The sequence below is a fragment of the Carettochelys insculpta genome, chromosome 6 (genome assembly GCF_033958435.1).
Source record: "Carettochelys insculpta isolate YL-2023 chromosome 6, ASM3395843v1, whole genome shotgun sequence".
In the NCBI taxonomy this organism is placed as follows: domain Eukaryota; kingdom Metazoa; phylum Chordata; order Testudines; family Carettochelyidae; genus Carettochelys; species Carettochelys insculpta.
Genome location: NC_134142.1, coordinates 46,847,162 through 46,870,219, shown reverse-complemented (window position 1 = coordinate 46,870,219; position 23,058 = coordinate 46,847,162). Strand labels below are relative to the sequence as shown.

Below are 23,058 nucleotides of genomic sequence, written 5' to 3'. Positions count from 1 at the left end.
ATTGCCAAATAAGAGAGTTACTCATCTTGTGCAGTAACTCAGGTTCTTCGAGATGGCTGTCCCTGTGCGTGCTCTACTTCAGGTAATGCATTGCCCCTGTGACTCACATAGGACATTTAAGGTGGGATTGCTCCGGGATCTGCGCAGGCTGACAGTCTGTTTGCACCAGTGTGGGGCTGCTATTATGTACACATGGCCAACAGACCCTTGAGTTCCTTCACCACCGAATGTGAAGAGATATCCAAATGGGGGGAAGGAGGGAGAGGAAGGGTGGGTACTGGAACACCCACAGGGACAACCATCTTGAAGAACCTCAGTTATTGCACAAGATAAGTAACACTCTTCATCTTCAAGGAGTGTCCCTGTAGGAGCTCCACTTCAGGTGATTATGCAGTAATGTTCTACTGGTCGCTGACTCTGGAGTATTATGCTTGTATGGTAGCCAATACCGATTGTCCAACTTGTACACCTAAGGTGGACTGTGTTTGTGCAGCAAAATGATTTATGAAGGTATGATGTGAAACCCATGTTACCGCTTTGCATATGGCCATAACAGGGACACTGGCTACAAAAATGGTTGATATTGCTACTGCTTTGGTACACTGAGATTGACCAAAGTTTGGTGACAGATTTGGAAGTGTCATAACACAGTCTTATGAATTCCAATATACATTCTGAAAGTCGTTGTTTAGCGATTAGTTGACCCTGTGATCTCTCTGTGGATACAAAGAGTATGGGCGTTTTGTAAAATATTTTCATTTTATCCACATATATGGGTCAAGTCTCTTCTGACAGCTAAGGTATGTAGAGTTGCTTTCTTGTATGGAGGTACTAGTGCTAGTTACTATCAAACAAGAGGGTGTGGATTTGTTCCTGCCTTGGAGATACTGTGGCTATTGTACACAACCAAATCTTCAAAAGTTCTGTTGTGAGCTCAATGGTTGGGAGGAGGAAGATTGGTCCTGCTACTGGCTCTGCCTATTATTTTGGTGCTGTTTAGGTGGATTGTTGTATTGGTGATGTGGCTGATTGTATGAGGAAGTTCTATATCTCTGTGTAAATGACCTTCTCTGTTTCTGTTTTGGTGCAGAAATGTGGATACATAGAGTCTTCCGTGTGGCTCTTGAGTCTTTCAGTGTGTGCACAGATGCATCCATTGTCTCTGCAAAGAGCTTCAACCCTTTATATGGAAGATCCTCCACTGTAGCCTGAACTTTTCTAGGGAAGCCAGCTATTTGGAGCCATGATGCTCTCTTCTCATGACGACCACTGGTAATACTGATCTGATTGATGTGTCCATGGAATCAAATGCTGCCTGCAATGTAGTGTGGGTTATGAGGAGACCTTTGGTTATGTAGGCGTTGGTAGATGTTCAATAAATGATGTCATTTGACCAAATACATAATACTTTCTATTGGGTTTCTCACACGCTGCGGGTATAGTAGCTGGCATCTACCAGACTACTCTGGCTGGTGCCATTAGGGTATTGTGCATAGGTAGTGCCAGTTTTGCTGGTGGGGCTGACTGTAACATAGCCGTCAGCCTGCACTGATCAGCTGGTAAATTATGGAGGGGTATCTCCACTGAGTCAGCTACTCTTTTAAAAAGCTCTTGGGAGGACCTACAATCATATTCTATAGCAGGAGGGGATGGCATTAAAGTGTCATCCAGTGAGGATAATGATATATAGGATGATTGCTGAGTTTGTACCAACTGCTCCAATCCCTCTGCTAATTCCTCCCCTGGGCCAGCTACTGAAAGAGATGATGGTGGTAATGTCACTGACTGAGTTGCAGATGCAGGTGGTATAGTCTGAGGTGGTTGCATTCTCTGTATACAGTAGGCTGCACAAGAGTCCCTGCAGGCCCAACCCTGTTGTGTTGGAACTGCTGAGGGAGGCCACTGGGTCAGTTGCCATGAATTTGTTGTTGAGGCACTGTTTGTTTGGGTTGAGTGCAAATGGGATTTGACTCTCCAATAATGATCCTTTGTCCTCATCCTTGCTGGATCAGGGCAGAGCCAGCTCCATTGGCATGGTTGGCACTGTAAATAGGTTGACTCTTGATGTACCCGGGATACCATCCATGCCATATAACAGGGTTCCAGGTGCTGAAGTTATGGGGAAATCAGTCAGTGTAGAAAAGCACTGAGGTGTGTGTAGAGTAGATATTGATACTGGGACCTGCACTGGGTCTCCACGGTACCATTACAGTTGTCAGCACTCTAGATGTCAGCAGTACTGTCAGTGTAACCATCATCAGTGCTGCCACTGATGCCGTGACCATTATTGTAATCGGTGCTGCCACTGGTGCCATCATCACTACCATGACAGTTTTCATGATCAGTGTCATCATCGATGCTATGACCAGTACTGTAGCTGGCGAGAGAGGTGCTGATGGTGAGGCTCTTGTTACAAGTGCCGATGTTTGAGATGTTGATGCTGCTGGTGATATTGAGGTTTTGTTCTCATTTTTCAGCCAGTGCTGACTCAATTCTTGCTGAGTGTTTGAGTGTTCTAATTTCTTAGGGTACTGATACGGTGCCAGAAATGAACAGTGCCAACTGAAGCTGCTCTGGGGTTACTGGTGCCGACACTACTTGTTTTCACAGCAGGAGTGCACCTTTTTGCTGATAGTTCATTTATAGCAACATATTGGTGCTTCTTTAAGCTCAGCCCTTTGGAGAGCTCACTGCTGTGACCTGTTGGTCCTGAGTTCACCAAAGACGTATTCGGTGATTGGTGATCTGAAGGTGAGGTTTGCTCAGAGCCAGATGTTGATCTGACTGACATCTCAATCAGCATCATTTTGAGATGTATGTCTCTCACCGTCCTAGCACATGCCATCAATATTTTACAGTGGGGGCATTTTTGACTGACATGAGTCTACCTCAGGTATCTCACACATTACGAATGCCCATCTGACACAGGAATTGTTGTCCTGCATGTGAGGCAGCACTTGAAACCTAGAGATCCAGGCATATTCTGTAAGGTCTTCACTCACACTGTTAATGGAACAATTCTTTTTTTTTTAAACTCTAGACACTAATATCTAACAATTAGGATGAGTGAATTTTGGTCATGTATAGCTAACAACTAACTACTGAGGGAACACTACATATTCCGACTGATAGCCGGGGTGCTAAGAAGGAACGGAAGGGTCTGTTGGCTATATGTGTATGACGGTGGCCCCAAACCATTGCAAAACAACTGTTGGCATGTGTGGCCCTCGGACCACTACAAGACCTGAAGTGGAGCAGTCAGAGGGGCACTTCTCGAAGAAGAACTAAAGATACCTTCAAAATGGTCCATGTAACAACATATACACTCCTTTAAGTGATACACAGCTCAAGCAAATTACTGAAAAAACATTTAAATGGGAAATGATGTATTATGCAAAACACAAAGTTATTGCATATTCTGCATTCTGTTTACAGAGTTGGCAAGATCAGTATTTTTCCTTCGTTTTTATCATTTGGGAATAGAATAATGCACATAGTATTCAATCTCCTCTAACCCACACTGACTGCATTTCTACGTAGAGAGACAGTATGCAGCAAGACAAGGTGTGAATGTATACCACACCTCCTTGCCAAGCGTTAACTGGCAATGAGGATTCTGTTACTGTTCACTGAAAGATCCACAGTGCACTCTGCAAGCTTGTGCAATGTAGATTTACACTCTGGCTTGCTGAGCACTAAGTCTCCATGTAAATAAGCTGCAGGATGCCTAAAAACAGTTAATTATTAACTTTAATCGAAAATATCACTGGAAATGGCAATATTCCTCAAATAGAACAACAACACTTATTATTTTCTACTCAGAGTGCTAGATTTAGCAGATTTGAAACTACAATGCTAAAGACAGAATTTTATGCTCAAATCAGCTTGGCCAGCATAGCTTTTGTCCCACTGCTATTTAGTAAGACAAGTCTATACAGTAAAATTACAGGGTTGCTGCTACACCATGCATCACTCTGAAGCTTACAATGTTTGCTGGGTCAGTGTGAAGTGACAGAAACAGGTCCTGGAATGGTTGAGGGTTATTTTTGTTTTTAAGAGCATCACCAGGTTCAATCATTACTGAGATTCAGAATCTGTCACTGTGAAAAAAAACATTTGTGGCTTTTTTTTAAACAAATTACATCATTTAAACACACAGGTTTTATCTAGTTGTTATTTAAAATTCTAAAGTGAATAATTTCGAGGCTTTACATCCATCACTTCTCATTTGTACAAGCTGTGAAGTCAAAATCCTCAGCAACATTTATAGCTTATTCTCATTAACAAGAATAAAGGGTGGCATGAGTAAATACTCAAAGAAAATATGGTTTAATAAATTAGTTATGTTGTACCAAGAAGTATTTTGCTTCAGTATTCTTAAATACATAGTGATAAGATTGCTATACAAAGAAAGGTTTAAACTTCTTTTTTAAACTGATGTTTTGAGGGAATAAAAAAAGAATTCCAAAATGAGTACATAAACAGATTTCTCAGCCTAAGGACCATATCTTCCTGTGTAGGTTGGGCAGTGTTTTGGGAGAAGCTTAGGGGCAAGTATTGTTTAACACATTACACAGTAAGGTTCCACTTCTCCTTTGGGGTCTACGACAACACAAATAGCGAAAAAAACTATTTTAATAACAATTAATTCATCTTTCAAAAACTATATTACTTTACAAAAGCTCATTACCTAATAAATAAATTTGTTAGTCTTTAAGGTGCTACAGGACTGCTTGTTTTTGTGAAGTTACATGGCTACCCCTCAGACTATATTACTTCACTAACTACACTGATAACATCAACAGGATGTTTGTTTGAAATGCTCTTGATGAGACCACTGAATACAACCTATTGAAAAACAGACATTAACACGCATAGATTGTAAAAATATACTTGCTTTCAAACTTGCGGCCATCATACTGGAAAGCACTGAATGAGTCAGAATGGCTATCTGAACTGATCAGGTCACTACTTCCTGCACTGGCAGGAGAGGTCCATTCGGAAGGTACACCTGGATCATCAATAGGGCGCATTTGGTTCTGCTTGTTCAATACATCAGGAAGGTCTTTTGGAACTTCCAGGCTGCCAGGACTGCTCCCTCTTCTTGTCGCATTCTAATAATGGAAGAATTATGAAGTATTTGACCATCTACTGACCTTTCCATATTCACAGTAAGCAGCTATGATACATTTACATATGTCAATATTCAGGGAAGTAGTTCACAAATGACCAAATTCAAAATGTCTATAGATGATGATGTATACAGATATTTTTAAAAGTATATTTCTTCTTATAAAATGTACTTTAGTTTATTGAAAGTATAAAAGTTACAATATTTCCATTAGAAATTACCTCCATAAAAACAATTAAAAAATAATTGAAAAGTAATATTCAAAAGTAATTGCACCCATTCTTCCCATATTTGCAGCTGTAGCATGAAAACCATTTAATGGAGAGAATTTTAGGGCCTGCACTTTGTGAACTTTGCATGTGCCTAAGTTGTGTGTGCAAAAGTCCCAATTAGGCAGCAATAAATGTGGGTCTACAACACACATAACATTGTGTACACGAGTCCCTTACCCACAGTTGAGCACTGGGCTTTATTTTTGTGCAGAAAAAGGAAAACAAATGTGCATGCACTTCAAAAGACTGGGATTGAGGTCAATGTCTGAAACTAAAGAGAATCTTTCGAAAACTATCTCCAACATACTACTTCCCCTCAACTCCAATTAAGCTTTCTTTAAAGGTTTGTAAGGAAGGGGGCATTCCATAAACCAAGTAAACCAATTATGACAAATTTTGTCTTGCAGCCTACAAATAAACAAGCAAAATCTCAATATACACGAGTCAAATACTATATATATCCTAATTTGTTAACCATTAAACATAATACTCAATATTCGCTTGAATATCTTTTCAAGGTATTGAAACAATGGAACCTACAGATCCTTCCTTAAGTAGGAGAGACGAAAGTGTCGGAAGTCTTATTTGTATGTTCCTGGACCTTCACAATTGCCTTTTGAACAAGTCAGCATTATGTGGGTGAAGATGGAGAAATGAAAAACAATCTGGCTTTAGTTCCTAAAGAAACAGCCTGAATTTTTCTATAAACTAAAACTTAAGAAACTAAATGTATACTATGAGGGTTTATTTTATTTTATTTTTATTTTTTTGCTTTTTAAACAGTGGACCTGATGTCTTCTCCCCTTTGTCCTCTCCCTATTATTACTGGATCTTTATTACAGGCTTCACCAGTGGTTGGTATAGTTCTTATTACATGAATTTGGGGTTTCTTGGATCTAGCAACCTAACACTTGTTGAGTTAACTATTTGCACCTTTCCTGACACTGCCTTTACAAATCTGCCACAAGGCCAAGAGGAAATTCCATCCAGCAACAGGAACCACAACTTTCTGCAACACTGAAGCAAGAGCCATATTTCCTGTCTGAACTAATAACAGGCATACTCAGTCTGTTTGACCACCTATTTATAAAAGAAAGTTCTTTCCTTTTCCTCACTGATCTGTCCTTTGTGTCTTATTTGTGGTTTGTTTGAGTGAACTGATTTACCAAAACCACAGGCTGAGCTTATATTATTTTCCATTTTATAATAAGGGTTAATTGTATTACGAGTAGAAAGTTATTCATTTTTAGTAACAACATATGATATTCAATTTTGAATCATACAGAAAATGAACCAGATGCTTCTAAGAATGAGGTGTAAAGTGTGTAATGTCTGAATTAATGGACTTTAAAAGTGTCTTTTTAATTACACCATTCAAACACATGTTGAAATTGGGCAAAAATTCAGTGCTTTTGAAATGGAATAATGGAACATGGTACTAAGAGAAAGGATGGGCAATTTGTTCTATACATGCTGTCAGCTGCATTCAGACAATGAATCATACCCTGCACCAACAGTTAAAAAATCTGATAAACATGAGGTATCCCTTTGAAAGGCAAAGAAAAACATACAATACTACACTGTGCATTTTAAGGCACACATTCAGGCTTTGATTGTACAAACTCTTACACACATATAACTACACCCTGGATTAGCATAATTCAATTCAAAGATACAGTGTAATAGACTACTCATTTGCATGAGTTGACATTATTTGCAGGATCAATAATGAAGAATTTTAGCATAAAATGGTGCATGTACAACTTAAAAACAGCTGATTTTCAATGGGCAGTGATTTTCAAATAACGTATTTCTGCTCTCAAAACCCAGAATAAAATATTTCTGCAATTTCAGCAATAATTTTACATAAGTATTTTATATTGTTTTTACAAGTCATAAAAGCTTACCAATGCACTGCCAGTGCGGAGTCTCTCAGCTATAAACTCATCCATGAGGTCAGGAACATTGGTATTGCTATTGCCAATATCACTGGCAAGAGGGTACGGCTTTTGACTCATGTCCTCTCTATTGGCTAAAAGCAAATGAATGACTACATATAGTAAGGGACACTTTAAAAAACACATTTCAAAACAACAAAAGTCAAATCAAGGAACCTAGTCAGTAAAAAAAAAAAAAATTATTTCCCAAACATGCATTTAGGAAGTTTCTCCTACAGAATAGATTCAATTTTAAGAATTAGTAGATCTCCTTCAATTCTTCCCACTAAGCAGGTGTTAGTCAATTTCCAATATAACTTTAAAGAGCAAGAAAGCTTACAGTTAAGCACAACTCAAGATTGTTAATGATTGCTTTTAGGATACAGCATATATCCCTCTTCTCTCTCTCAGTCTCACCCGCACGCACGCACACACCCCCATAAACAAAAACCCCAAAGGCTAAGAATTTTATTATTCCCAATGAGGAACAATGCTGGTGAAGAAATTACTCTGGATAAAAATACGATAAATGTCAGTGCAGTAGTGTATACTTGCAAATAAAATTTTAAGTAATAAAGATGTATAGTACAACATGGAATACAAACTCAAAAACCTCTAACTGGTTAGTGATTTATGAACAATTAATTATTTTCTATCTTATTTAATTTCCATACTAAATAGAATTGTATTGCCTTAACCATACTATAAAGGTTACACCTAACTATAGCATTTTAGCCTTTAAGGTTGCAATGTGCTCAAGTTCAAATTCCTACAAAAATTATAGGTGACTACAGTGAAACTGATGATCTGAATTTAACATAAGAACTTAATATCAACATTTCATATAAAATGTTGAAATTATTTGTCAATATTTTTGCAATTATAGACTGTTTCTCTTTGAAAAAACTACATAAAATATATTGAAACAAATGATTCAGAAAATCTTTTTTTCCTTGAGATATCATCAAGCTGGTACTACTGCCCAGATTGTTACTGTACTTGATCTATAAAGACTGCCCTCAGGTGGCATTAATATCTCAATGCAGGATGCATGACAGAACATTCTGTTAATCATGCTAACAGAGCAGTGTAAAAAGGAAAACCTACCTTACTGCTGAAAGTTAATTTATTGTTCACTTTAGGTTATCTAACATGTGAACTAATATGATTAATATTAGAATGATAGCCTTGGGCTGTCTGATCAGTTCATAGAGGTCCCATATTTACCTGAAGAAGTACCATGAGACCTTTATGCACATCCATGATCCCAAGCAAAAGAAAGCAATGATAGAGGTTGCTGAGACGTGACTGCATCCATTTTCATGAATGCATACAGAAAGGCCTAAAGCATGTTTTCAAACGGTTCAAACAAAAATTTACTAAAGCCGCATTGGATTATTACAATGAAACCATTCAATTTAGAGGAAATTTCTGTTTTACTTAATGTTAAAAATATTCTGTATTTGTTACATAACTAATTAAAAGCCAAGTCTCAATTTCAAGGGCTAATCTTGGGAGAATTTTTTGTTTTGGAGGAGAGGAGGAGAAGAAGGAGGAGGAGGAAGAAAACATACTAAATGAACTAGCAATTTTAATAGTTCAGTCTAATTTAGCCAATCGCCAAGTCTTTTTACCAGACAAACCATATGTACCAAGACCTACTATTCCACTAGAAATAAAAAAAGAAAAAAACCTGGACAGTCAGACTGTAGGCTAAAATTTCAAAACCTTCTAGTGTAGGCTATGATACAGGGAAACTTGCATTTGATCCCTTGGTAGGTCATTTACTGTCTCTTCCTCTTCCCTAACTTGATGGTCTTCAGCAGCAAAGAGGTTTAACTAGGTATCTTTAAAAAAGGAAATTAGTAATGTAAAGTATTAAACATAACTTAGGCTGGGGAAAAATTCAGCTCGCTAAATGGCGCATGCATAACCGAACAGGGAAAGCAGTGATCATCCCAAAGCCTTCTGATTGCTTAAAAGAGCTTGCTTCAGCTGCATTAAGCCAAACTGGTGCTGCCTTTCTCCTTTTGCACTGTGCACACTGTTAGTGCTCACCTGCGGCTTTCCTTCCAAAATAGCCCATTACATGACTGTACAGATCCCTCAGTGGAGCCTCTGCTGGTATTCTGTTCTGCCTCTGTGGGGAAACATTTGCCTTCGGCTTCGAAAGAGCATGTACAACAGTTTTATAAACACCGCCCAGGGAGCCCTGCGGTTGTCCTGACTCCTGACCTGATGACTTAGATGCACTACGATTATGCAACAGATTAGCTCCAATAACTTCTTTCTGCAGTGTGGGTGTTTGAGCTTCTGTGGATTCCTTCATTAGCTTACTACTAACTGAAGCTGTATTGACTACATCTAGCGGTCTATATACTCCTGGTCTGACCAGCTCCGTAATAGCAGATGAGCTGGTGTTTGTGCTGCTGCTGCTGCTGCTGCCACTGGTACCACTACTGAATCCACCGAGTTTACGAAGTCTTGCCCTCCAGGGGGCCTCTTTGTTTTCTAAAGGGTTATAAAACTGAACTGATTCTGTAGATGGCCTAAAAGTAACATGAACACTATTTCGTTTCTTAGCCGTTATTTTCATGATTTTGGCCCTGTGGGTCACTGTTTCAGATATACTCCTTTTAGTTGGTATAAGTTTGTTTGCTCCTGTAACTTGAGGCATTTCATGGTTAACTGGTGCTTTAAGTAGAGCTTTCTTTGCATGCATAACACGCGTGTTCGTTATTTTTTCATTATATTGGGCACTTCCAGGCCTTTCAGCTAAAGCTACTTCCAAAGCTACATCTACATCAACTTCAGTGGCTGCTTGCCTGTACAGGTATTTCTTACTTTCTTTGTTATCAGGGCAACCTGACCCACGCTCAAGTAAGTTTTCATTTTGGTTATCAATATTTAATTGTTTGGCTTTATCAACTGTTTGATTTCTTGTAAAACTCTCTACCTGAGTAGGTGAAATATTGCTTATAAAACCACTTTGGTTCTGCTCTACTTGTAGCTGTACATTTTCAGTTCTTTCAGAAACAGTGTTGATACTTGTACATTTAACAGTCTGAGAGCTATACTCTAATCCATCCAGTGGTAAACTATCATTTCTACTGATTGTTGTATCAACTTCAGGAGGAGAAGCCTCAAATTTATCTATCTCAAAATGACTGCAAAGTTCTTCTTTTTCCTTAAGATATTCTCTCAGAGAGGAAAAAAATTCATCTTCACCTTCAAGGTCAACACACTGGCTTTGTTCAAAGGTTGTATTTGCAAGATCTACTGGCCCTATCAAATGACAGAGATGGTCATAAATACTATCCCCAACTTCCAAGGAGGACTCTCTGCTATTTGTATCAACAATATGACTTTCAGTGGATCTATATATTGAAGAGGTCTCAGTGGAACTCTGTAAGCTTGGCACATGATGGGATGAACTGTCAATGACAGGAACTGCACCTTTGGCTCGTTCAACTGTGAACGGTTCCAGGATGTCAGACGTGCTGCTACTTCTTGGCAGTGGCTGTTCCTCATTGAGTGCACCAAAAACTTCACTTGGAGTGTCCTCACTCTGTGAAAAATGTCTTACTCGAGAGGGACGTGGAAGAATTTGAGTATCATCAATGTCTGTAGAAAAAAGTTATAGGTAATGTACACAAAGTAAGTCTATAAAGATTACATTTGCTGCTATATCCTAATTATATGCTTTTTAAAACACCCAGAAGTGCAGTCTTGTTTCTTAAGTAAAAAGATATTTTATCCAAAACTAAATGGTGTTAAAATCATACACAATATCCACTAAAGAATGATATAAATGAGTTAGACCATCAGAACACAGTTTAAAACGTTAACATGCATGGAAATGGACGGTGAGATCATGGAACATTTGGAAGTACAGTAAAAGCTAGAGCTGTGCCAATAAGAAATGATTCAAGCAAAATTATTGTAACATTCAAAAGAGAAAAAAGTTACTTGTAATATTAATTATCTCAACAGAACTCTCCATTGATTTAAACTCTTGAGAAATACAAAATTCAAGAGGACAACAGGAAGTTATCTGGAAAAATAAGTATGTTCAGTATGCATGGGTGACACCTCAAATTTATAAGCGTCCTTAATTTACCTCACATGATGTAGACTTGTAGGCTTAGTTTTAAAAAGAGAATATGGGGAGAAATTTGGGCCTCTAGGACACACACATACAGGTGAAGCAAAAGTTAACTGAATTCTTTATTGTTAAATGGATATTTTCATTCTTATTCCTATTCTTCAAGAATGCAAGTTAAAGAGGTAACAGACAACAGCTAATTGATACAACCTAACTGTTAGACGATTAAAAAAAACCAACAGACCAGGGCTGGGACCACATCAAAAGACAAAACCAATCAAACGAAACAAAAACACCTAACCAAACCCGCCTCCACCCCCTACAATGTCCTCCCAAAAAGCCTAACACATCAACCCACCATCATTCCCTCCCCCCCAAAAAAGTTCTATTCAAATAAAGTTCAAGAGAGTTACCCATCCTTATGAGCTAAAAACTTAAATTGGACATCCACAGAAAGTTGAATGGTTTAGGATAAAAACATCTTTAGGAGAATAGGAATAAACATGTTATACCCATTCAATTATTAGTTCTTGGACCCTATGCTAAGGCTGCTAATACAAATTAAAGTTAATACTAACTGAAGTGCAAGGCTGCTGCAAGAGTAACATATATCACCCAGCACAGGGGATGACAACCAAAATAGCAAGAAGAGCCATGTTTTTAATTCAGTAAAAAAACTCATTAATTCAAGAGCCGCAAAGCATGTGAATACAAGATGGTCCTTAATAAATAACATCAAACCATATTTTTTGCAACCCCTATTTTAAGAACAGTGCACACACAGGCTATGTCTACGCTAGCCCCCGCCCTGGCTTCCAAAAGGAGGATGCTAATGAGACACTTCTGGATATGCTAATGAGGTGCTGCAAAGAATATGCAGCACCTCATTAGCATAATGGCAGCTGTGGCACTTCGAAAATGCTCCTTTCGATCACGTGCGGCTCGTCTACATGGGGCACTTGTGAGTGCTGTGACTGCCATTATGCTAATGAGGTGCTGCATATTCACTGCAGTGCCTCATTAGCATATCCCAAAGTGTCTCATTAGCATCCCTCTTTCAAAAGGGGGGGCTAGTGTAGACACAATCACAATGATTTGTACTTAGATACATGTTTCCTGCAGGACATTCACTATCAAAAATCATTTTTTTTTCCTCTCCCTATAAACACACTTTGCAACTATAGCGTCAGGAACCAAAAGTCCCTAAAGAGCTGCGTGCGGCTCCAGAGCCACAGGCTGCAGACCCTGGACCTAGCAAAGGGGCAGAGATCATAACAATCCATTTCCCATAATCCACTGAACTGAGAAAGTATAATCTCATCCCTCGAATTTCCAAAAATACCACAGGAAACTGAAAAATACCACATATACTACCAAATCGGCAGCGATGGGGAATACAAAAAGGGATAAGAACCAACGTCTGTTATGCATTGTCAAGTAGCAGGAGCTTCCTGGCAGGAATTACAGCTATTTGAGGAAGTATTTTTGATAGAATGTATAACAGAGTTTTATTATACATATATTTGCCTCATTTTTGTTAGAATGACTAATAAATATCCTGGTTATCGCAGAGTCTTGTTAAAAGACAGAAAGAACACTATCAAGGGTTTTGATCAGAAAAATAAAGTAAATAATTAAGATAGTCTGTTCTTCAGGACTGCATTGGTGTATATGAAAACAAGATATATTCTATCCCAAAATTTAAGAAAGGAATCTGGTATGTTACCAATTAACCATCCCATGTTAAAGAAAGTGAGCTGGCTTCACTTTAAAATTTTCTTGATTACTAGTCTAGTCACCTAAAACAATGGTAGCAACTTTTAGTTTAGACTGAGGCTGAAGTTGCCTTCTCAATCTTCAGTTTAAGGTGCCTAAAAAGGAGATAGAGAAAGTTAACCTTTAAGCTCAAATTTTTTTTGTTATTTAACCAAAGGTGAATATTTTAGAGAAGTGAGATACATTCATATAACTCAGAAATGACTACATGTAAGTGCATCTGTACGTGATAGTATTTTCATAACTGCAATTTTTTGGGGGGGATTGGGGGGCGAGTGTGCTTGTAACAGAAAGAGTTCAGAAAACAAATTTATCATGGGCTTAATCCTTTGGGCCTGATCTAGAGCCCAAGGAGTTCAAAAAGCATTAATGGATTTTGGATTGGGCAATTAATGAAGAAAGTAGTGGGTCAAATTATCAAAAGGAAGTATTGGTACTCATCCAAGCCAATTCCTGTCCACAAAATAAACTACAATGAGATTCCTTTTAACAGCAGTTCTTCATAATATGATCTTTCTACTCCTTTCTTCCTCCTTTTGAGTCAGTTAATGATCATCAGTGATAGGTATAATTGGCCATGGCTCTCCCTCAGCTGCCAGACTCCTAGTTCTGGGGTTTGGTGACAAAGTTTTTGCTTTGTTATCCCCATGCAGATTCTAGGACAGCTGGGGAGGCAGTGTGTGTTACTGGTGAACCCAAGTAGCTGAATAATCTCCCAAGGGAGGCTCCCCTCTCTGCACACATTAATGCCACTTTCAAGTACTTGAGTTACCATCTCACTAAAATTAATGGGTACTTCACAGCATATAGAACTATTGTTTAAGTCTCTTTGTAGACTCCGACAAATATCCTTACATTTGTTATGTTCAATTCACTCTGAAGATTTTCCTCGCAGCCAAAAGAACTAGAACACAAGAACACTATCCTAACAGAGATCATGATACACTGTGTGCCCTTCCTCCAAATCTGAGTGCGGGAGACAAGTCCCTTCTATTTTTATGATGAACTTTGGCTTATAACTAACAAAAATATAAGCCTGAAGATTATAGGCCATGCGTATGTGTACATTTTAAAAAAAACTTACTGGATGCAGAACTCCAAATGCATGCATGGAAAAATAGCACAGCATGCTGAAAGAAACATAATTGCATTTATTTCAATGTTGAGTCTGTATTATTCAGTTAGTGCTGATTATCTACTCTTCACCATATACAGGAGGACGCAGACAATTCCAACAAAATTTGTCAAGAATAATTTTTGAGAGAAAAATTAAGGAAGTAAAATGCAAAAATAAATTAACTTACTGCCGTGATACTCTTTAGAGTTTACCTACCTGCTCAGAAATACAAAGTTATGGTTTCCTAAGCAACTGGAATTCATCTTTGTTGCACACTGTCAAATTCAATTTTGGACACCATTTATTCAGCAATGGGGGAAGGATTCTTATTAAACAGCATTACAGAAACACCAAGTTGGGCTTTGAATTAAATGGTGTGTAAAATATACTTGAAAACAGAATTTTAACCCTTCAGGACTGGCCTGTTCCTGAGATTCTGCAAGGGGGTTGTGGTAGGACAGGGAAAGTCTATCCTTTGACAAAGGAGAAGGGTTGCAACCCCAGACTCCTAGAGGCCCCATCTCACCCTACCAAGTCGTCTTCTTCTGACCTCCCTATGTGTGTCTTCTGGACCCACCTGTTGCTTTATGCTGAGAGAGAAGGTAAATCGGATGACTTCACAGCTGCTTCTGGGGAGCACAAGAGAATAGGCACTTAGCCAAGAAGTGGGTCCATCCATGGAGATCAAATGGCAAAGAACAACAGGAGGACAAAGAGCAGGAGAATCTCTGCATAATTTATGGGGAGGGAATCCTGTTTCAGTATCTGTGGAAGGGTCACAGAAGTCATGGAAGACGTATTAAGAGGGTGGAGAGAATGAAGCAGATATTTTGGATCTCATCTATCATCTGAGATATCTTCGATTATTACACAAACACTTTCCTTCTGATTTTTATAGGATTAAGACTCTCGGATATGTAAGAAAATATAAAACCTTTGTAGAGGTAGGAAGTACAGTCAGTGTGAGATAATAAAAATAGATTTGTCTATATTTCAATTCTCAGTCATGATACCGTTTCTTCAAACTTATGCACTGATCTTGAAATAAAGCTGTAAAGACACAGATTTCAGTATGTCCCTCCCGATTCTCTTGACTGCTTTCTTTGCCTCTTTTCAGCCCAATGCTTGGAAAAAATTCCCACTTCCTATTTACAAAGTCTACATTCTACTCAATGCCTTCAAATCCATTTCCTCCAGGTATCTTTCCTTCTCTTGCCTTACCAATAACATTGCCTTATTGCATGTGACATTTTATACCTTGGGGAAGTGAAGTGGTGTATGGCTGTGGCACTGGGAGGCACTCAAATGTGATCACTACAGAGACAGTGAAAAGGAAATTGGATATACACCAGCCTTTGGTAAATCTGCTTTACAAACACTTCAAGCAAACTCAACCAATACCTGGGTAGGTGCTGTTGAACAGAAATCTCCAGCCATTGAGCAAGGGAGCTACAATGCAATGACTCGCCTGCATGAGGACACAGCACTACCGTGCTCTTCCAAAAAGAAGATCTTCTGGAAGATCATATCCACATACAAAAAGCTGATCAAAACACCGATCCACTCACTTGAAAGAGTGGGTGCACAGCCCCAGCCACCCTTTCCAAACACTGAAGCAAGAAAAGCCACAGACGTGGTCACTTAGCTAGCAAGGCCTTCCAGGAGAGCCAGCCAGCTGCTCCCTTAAAGGGTCCTTCCCAGACACCCCCTCCTTGTACATGCTGCTGAGGCTTACCTTGCTGCAGACAGCACAGCAGACCTTGTCCAGGGACCAGAAGTACAATCTATAGGGACATGGATTCCCAGCAGCTCTTAGACCAGGAGGTTGTTGATGCTGTGGTCAGCCTGCTGGCCACAGTGGTCATGGCTCCCCTCCTCCTCCTCCGGCAGATGAGTCCCCCAGCCAGGGTCGTGCAGTCCCTGTCCTTAAGGCCCCAGTCACTGCCCCCACCACCTCTGGAACCATCCTAGCAGCTCCGAGTGGTGGGACCTAGAAGAATTGCTCAGTCTTGCCTGGAAACTCAGTAATACTTCATTTTGTGTTTCCCTGAGTTTTAAATAAGTCATACCAGGTTCCACACATTTGGAATGCTGTTTGAATCAGAAAGCTCTGCAGTTCCAACTCCTGATCCCCAGACAGGAGTCTGCTGACTGTCCACAAATGGGTCATGTATGCCTGAAAGGCACACTGCTGGCAGAATCACGTGGTAACTGATTCACAAATTTCACACACTGGTGGCTGCTATACAGACTGATGACAGCTGGATTTAATGCTGCATTGCTTAGTGATAAAGAACACAGTCATCACCTTGTTTGACTGTATTTGAACGCATCCCGTTTGTACATATGGAAGGAACCTTTCAGAAGCTCTGAGGACTGCTTGCAGGTCCAAAACGTTTAGATACTTGTAGAGTATATGAATGTCTCATGCATACCGTGTGCTTGCCCCATGAGTGCCCCATTTGAACAAACAGGTTTCTGTGATAAATATTTTCTTTCATAGAGGAGGTACATATATATGGGACACCCATAAACATAGCTGGCAACTGTCTTCCCACCTATCTAATGAGTTGCAAACTGTCATAGATAGATAACTGTTTTTCCATACTGTGTCTACTTGAGATACACTATCTTAAGCCAGATTTACAAACTGCAAAGTTGAAGCCTTGCAAATAGCATTTCACATGCACAGGCACTCAAGTGGCCTAAGAGAGTAAGATGTGACACAACCAACATCTGAACTGGCATGAAGTTTTACGACTAGTACCTTCTTGATCAGGAACCCGTCCTTTGGGAAATGTGTCCTAGCTGTGAGAGAGTTCACTGACGCTCTGATAAAGGTCTTTCATCTATGTGGGGACCAACGTGGATTTCTCTTCATTTACACAGATGCCAACTGATTATAGAAGCTTTGAGTTGAGCTGGTGTCACTGGATGGACTCCTTGTTGAGATCTCCCTGTCAAGTTCAAGTCATCAAGGTACGGAAAGACAAATTCTGTAACGTTGCAAGTGAGTTGCCGTGGCTCACATCACCTTTGTAAACACCCTTGGGTCACTGGAAATCCAAAAGAAGCACTTTGTATGGATAGTGTTTTGGATCATCAGTAACCTTGAGAAATTTTGTGTGTGCCGGGGAATATCTATATAAAAATAGACAACTCATATTGAGAGCTGTGAACTAATGTCCTCTGTTTAATGAGGGAACTGTTGCTGTCAAGAATCTCATTCTGAAATGTACTCCTTGAATGCAGATTGTGAATGACCAAAGATCTAGGATAGATTTCCAGCCTCCCTTTTTTGGGGTGGGGGATGGAGTCACCATGAGGGCTCTTGAATAGACCCTTTTGTTTTGTTTTAGAGGAGTCTATTGTGCCTACATGCAGAAGGGACGTTTTTCTTGAATGGGCCCCTCCGCATGACAATAGTCCCTGAAGAAAAAAACAGAGAAGGGAATGGTTAACAGGGAAAGCAGAGGACCCCACATGAACAATGTTGAGTTCCCCAATAATTCTTTTGTAAGTGTAGGGACTCCTCTGTCTTCTCACTAATGAGACTGTTCGTCTCAAAAGGCAAGCTTTCTCTGTCATGAATTGGACCTCCCAGGAACCCAAACAAAATTTCACATCAGGGACCCCAGAACAGAACTGGAACAGTGATCAGTCTATGCCATCATTTATACCCTCAGTCTGAAGCACAAGAAGGATGAATGTGAGGATGCAGAACAAAAACCACTATCAGAAATCTTCTGATTTCAGATGCATTGAAAATATGTGCACCCCACGGCATGAACAGGGGCCACTGCAGGAAGAATACTCTGCTCCTAATTTGGAAGGCACTTGAAGGTGAGGTGAAAGAACTAGGAAGAAGCAGAGACAATATCACTGGTATGAGGTAAGAGTGGAATTAGCTGCCTGAAGCCGGTGAATAGGTATAAAAACTTTCATAAGAGTGCACAAACCATAACAGAGGGAGCCTTTTTTGTTTGGAATCGAAAGGTTAAAAAAGAAAAACAAAAAACAAAAAAAACAACCCCAAAAAAACCCAAGAAATGAGCTGTCCAGCTCAGTGCTGATAATCTATGTTAGGTCCCCTGGCTCTGGGGTGAGAACCACAGCCAGTGCAGGAGGATGAATGGACCAATTAGATGTTTGGTATGGCTACTGATTCTAATGCTCACTCAACTGCGTAAGCAGTATCTCTATAGTCATCTGCAACTCTCTTCCTATAGCATGTAGACTTATAATGCTCACTGAGTAGATACTGTAGATGCCTATTCTCAGCAGATATTGCCAATACTAGAAGTCTATAGCTGTGTCGACACTACAAAGATAAATTTCAATTTATTAATATCGACTTTGTAATTCCAGAATTAATAAGTTTGAATTTCACCATCCTCACCTCCCCATATGCTCCTCACAAAGTCAACTTACTGCTGCCACACTCAATTGGCAAACATCGACTGTTGCAATAGTGCACTGTGAGAACCTCTCTCACGCTTCCCTCATCCCTGTAGTATTCTAGATATGCTCGCTGGTTTTTGAGATCATCTTCCCACACTGCATTTTCCTCATTCCCCTCCTGAGGTGAGCAAATGTCCATTTTTCATGTTGGAAGGAAGGTGAAGCAGGGCATTGACAGAGATGGCAAAAACGTTTACAGAAATGTCTTTCTTCTGTAGCTGAATTCTCAACTGGCCATTCACTAAGTGTTATACCTCCCGTGATTGCATCCAATCCCTGAAAATAATACTGGGGCCCTGACATTGCCCACACAGGTGATGGCAGTGAAATATCCCTGAAAAGCTTGAAAAAAGAGAAGGCAGAAAAGTTTTTGCAAAAAACAAACAGTTGCTGAGGGCTGTCCAGAGCACTATTTGCCACATGGACCTGAGGTGGCTGTTTTAGATGCATGGGAGAAAACATAGTATGGAATTCAGGGACAGAGATACAAAGAGGAGTGAAGACAGACAATGGTCTTTTAACATGGGTTTATTTATAGTTGTAGTTTCCAGTCCAGTTCAACTGGCTCTGGTTATAGCACTGGACACTTTTCTCCCAGTGTTAGAAACCTATATCTAGGTCCTATGGCTACATTTTCAGCAGGAAATCTGAACCCAGCACCAGACCTTCCTCATAGAGCAGAAATTAGAACTAGTCAGGTTCTTTGGAAAGTTTTTGAATCTCTGCCAGTCTCATCCACTATAAAACTAGAGTATCTTACCATTAGGAAAGTTTATTCACCATTTATCATGCACAAAGGGGCAATATTTTTCTAGCTTACTGAGCTGAAGATTCAGCCTTATAGACATACTAAGGTTTTGGAACTAGCTTATGTGAAAACCGAATACTAAAATAAATGTGTAATGGGATCTCAAATCCCTGCACACTCAGATTACCTTAAAATTATGGCTTCTGTTCTCTGCCCTTCCCTAACATAACATGGATTTGCTAATATAATTTCATTTCCTGTAACACCTTAGAAAAAAATTCAGATTTTATGAAGAGTGGGGCATTACAAATACAACCTGTAAAGGATTCTTTCCCAAGAATATTAAAGAATTAGAAATCCTAGTGGGAGAACAGTTCAGGGGGAACAATGTGTTCTTCTGCATAGACTGGCAGCAGACAAAGGCCTAAACTGACACGGTCCCACACCAAAGGCTTTTATGTAAATTAGGTGGTCATGGGATAGGAGGAAAGATCCTTTCATGGATCGGGAATTGGTTAAAAGACAGAAAACAAAGCGTGGGAATAAATGGTAAATTTTCACAATGGAGGAGGGTAACTAGTGGTGTTCCCCAGGGGTCAGTCCTGGGACCGATCCTGTTCAACTTGTTCATCAATGATTTAGAAAATGAGGTAAGCAGTGAGGTGGCAAAGTTTGCAGATGACACCAAGTTGTTCAGGACAGTCAAAACCAAAAGGGATTGTGAAGAACTACAAAAAGATCTCAGCAAACTGAGTGATTGGGCAGCAAAATGGCAAATGAAATTTAATGTGGGTAAGTGAAAGGTAATGCATGTTGGAAAAAATAACCCAAATTACACGTACTACATGATGGGGTCAAATTTAGCTACGACGGATCAGGAAAGGGATCTTGGAGTTATAGTGGATAGTTCTCTGAAGACATCCACGCAGTGTCCAGCGGCAGTTAGTAAGGCAAATAGGATGTTAGGAATTATTAAAAAAGGAATCGATAATAAGACAAAAGATATCATACTTCCCCTATATAAAACTATGGTACGCCCACATCTTGAGTACTGCGTGCAGATGTGGTCTCCTCACCTCAAAAAAGATATATTGGCATTAGAAAAGGTTCAGAAAAGGGCGACTAAGATGATTAGGGGCTTGGAACGGGTCCCATATGGGGAGAGGCTAGAGAGACTGGGACTTTTCAGTTTGGAAAAGAGGCGATTGAGGGGCGATATGATAGAGGTATATAAAATCATGAATGGTGTGGAGAAAGTGAATATAGAAAAATTATTTACTTTTTCCCATAATACAAGAACTAGGGGACACCAAATGAAATTGATGGGTAGTAGGTTCAAAACTAATAAAAGGAAATTTTTCTTCACACAGCGCATAGTCAACCTGTGGAACTCCTTGCCCGAGGAGGTTGTGAAGGCCAGGACTCTATTAGGGTTTAAAAAAAGAGCTTGATAAATTTTTGCAGGTTAGGTCCATAAATGGCTATTAGCCAGGGATTAAGTATGGTGCCCTAGCCTTCAGAACAAGGGCAGGAGATGGATGGCAGGAGATAAATCACTTGATCATTGTCTTCTGTTCTCCTTCTCTGGGGCACCTGGCATTGGCCACCGTTGGCAGATGGGATGCTGGGCTGGATGGACCTTTGGTCTGACCCAGTATGGCCATTCTTATGTTCTTATGACTGAATGAAGAAAGTTAATGATATTGGTCTGGACATTTATTTATTTAATATCCTCTCAAGAGCAGGCCATATTCATGGTATTAAACCTGTTGCTGTTGCCTTATCATGTAAAGAGTTTTAGGACTTTCATGCCAGAAGTTAAATGCCCACTCAGGTTACCAATTCTGTGACCCTGACCACTAAAAATATTGTGCTGGACTTACAAATTGTCACAAATATTCAGACATTATCAGAGTATAGTGTTTTACTTTGTTCTTGGAGAAAACTGACTTGCCAGGTGATTAGACATAGCATGATTGGTGGACACTAATGGGTTATCATCCCACTGCTTGATACACCTGAATGCAAGACTAGAGCCTGAAAACACAGACCGTTAGGGCCCAACAGAACAGCCCTTAAGAATGTGGGTGCTTGTAAAACTGAAAGACAGAATGAGCATCAAGAATTCTCCACCATTCATAACGTATCATGCAAACAGAAATGTGATCTGATAAAGTTGCAGCTCATGGTCACTATGAAGAGAAATCCATCTTTTCATTATGAGTGTCCCCCACCAGGAACTGTTTTTTGTATTTTTTTCTGAGACATTAACTTTTCTTACTCCCCGTAATTCAGACCAAGTGGTGTCTTGTGCTACATGAAGGTGGTAAAAAGGACAGGACGTGGCTCTTGTACCAGCTATCTGCATTGCAGGTAGCAGCGTAGTAACTTATGCAGCCTTCACAAAACTGCTCCTACCACCTCCAAACAGTAGGAAGAAAGGGGCTAGAAGATTGGAACCTTGACACAATAGGTTGCAGTTAGTTTCCCTGTACGCTGAGCGCTTAGACAGCTTCTCAGGAGAGGTGCAGGTGCCACCCACCTGATTAGCACAACATCCACAGCATGTTTCTATTGCTGGTGCACATCCACACATGCCTTGGTTCACATAAAATGTATTCCACCCATGAATGGAAAATATTAAAGGGGACACTGGTTGCAGCTTTGCTTTCAGGATGCTAGGGGTAATGCTGGTCCTAACAGAAAAATTATTGGCAGAGGTACAACTGCGCTCTCAGTAATTTCAAATGAACTGATTTTAATGTTGTATAATGAAGTCTTAGTCACTGGATGTATTTGGGAAAAAAGCAAAGAGTAGAAAAATGCTTGCTTATCTTAAACATTAGACTATTTCAAGATAATTATAATTGCACTTATTACTTGCATACGACAGGAAATGTCCCTTTTAAGAAAGAGGCCTACTGCAGAAAAAGGAACTTTCAAAGTAATATTTTTAGAAAATCCAGTCTCCATTTCTGAGAACCCATTAAAGAAATTCACTAGATAATCAGTTTTCAAATTCATAATGCCTAAAAATGTATAGGAGACAAATTAGCAGCCTTCATTCTCCAACAGCAGCTTATAATTTTTGAGTGGGTTCTTCTATTATGGGAAGTAGTATTCGGCATACTTGTTCCCTTTCCTTTTTCTTGTTAAATGACCTTTCAAATGCTATACACTGTAGAACAGAATCTGGAAGGTGTAATTTTTTCCTAGAGCAATTCAAGATGTACCACCAGAGAGAAGGAGTACAAAGCCTTCTTTCTCCCTTTCTAAATACAAGGGCTGATCTACTGTGATTTGTATTCACTTAATTAAAACACCACCACCAGCAGCCACAACGTTCCAGGTTCACGTTAGAGCCTCAGTTATTTTTTGTGGGAGAAGAGGATGCTATAAGGAAAAAAAAAGTATCAAAAGTTTTGAAGTCAGATGAGTGTTTTTTCTCTGATTGATTTTAAGATGTATAGCAAATTTTAAGGATCTTTGTCACTATACCATAATGTATATT

General features: G+C 39.6%; 1 protein-coding gene across 9 annotated transcripts in view; it reads right to left on the bottom strand.

Moving 5' to 3' along the window:
* RALGAPA1 (Ral GTPase activating protein catalytic subunit alpha 1) overlaps window positions 1-23,058 on the bottom strand; it is a 211,800-nt gene that overhangs the window by 117,648 nt on the left and 71,094 nt on the right. For 7 of the 9 annotated variants that reach the window (XR_012645924.1, XM_074996838.1, XM_074996842.1 and 4 more), the window contains exons 18-20: window positions 9,399-10,964; window positions 7,311-7,435; window positions 4,898-5,114 (exon numbers count right to left, since the gene is read on the bottom strand). Coding sequence is in view for 8 of the 9 variants with exons in the window: in XM_074996838.1 (XP_074852939.1) it covers window positions 4,898-5,114; window positions 7,311-7,435; window positions 9,399-10,964 (1,908 nt within the window). In the remaining variant the exon portion in view is untranslated. The remainder of the gene's footprint in view (window positions 1-4,897; window positions 5,115-7,310; window positions 7,436-9,398; window positions 10,965-23,058) is intronic. The other 2 variants (XM_074996840.1, XM_074996841.1) reach the window with 1 other exon arrangement.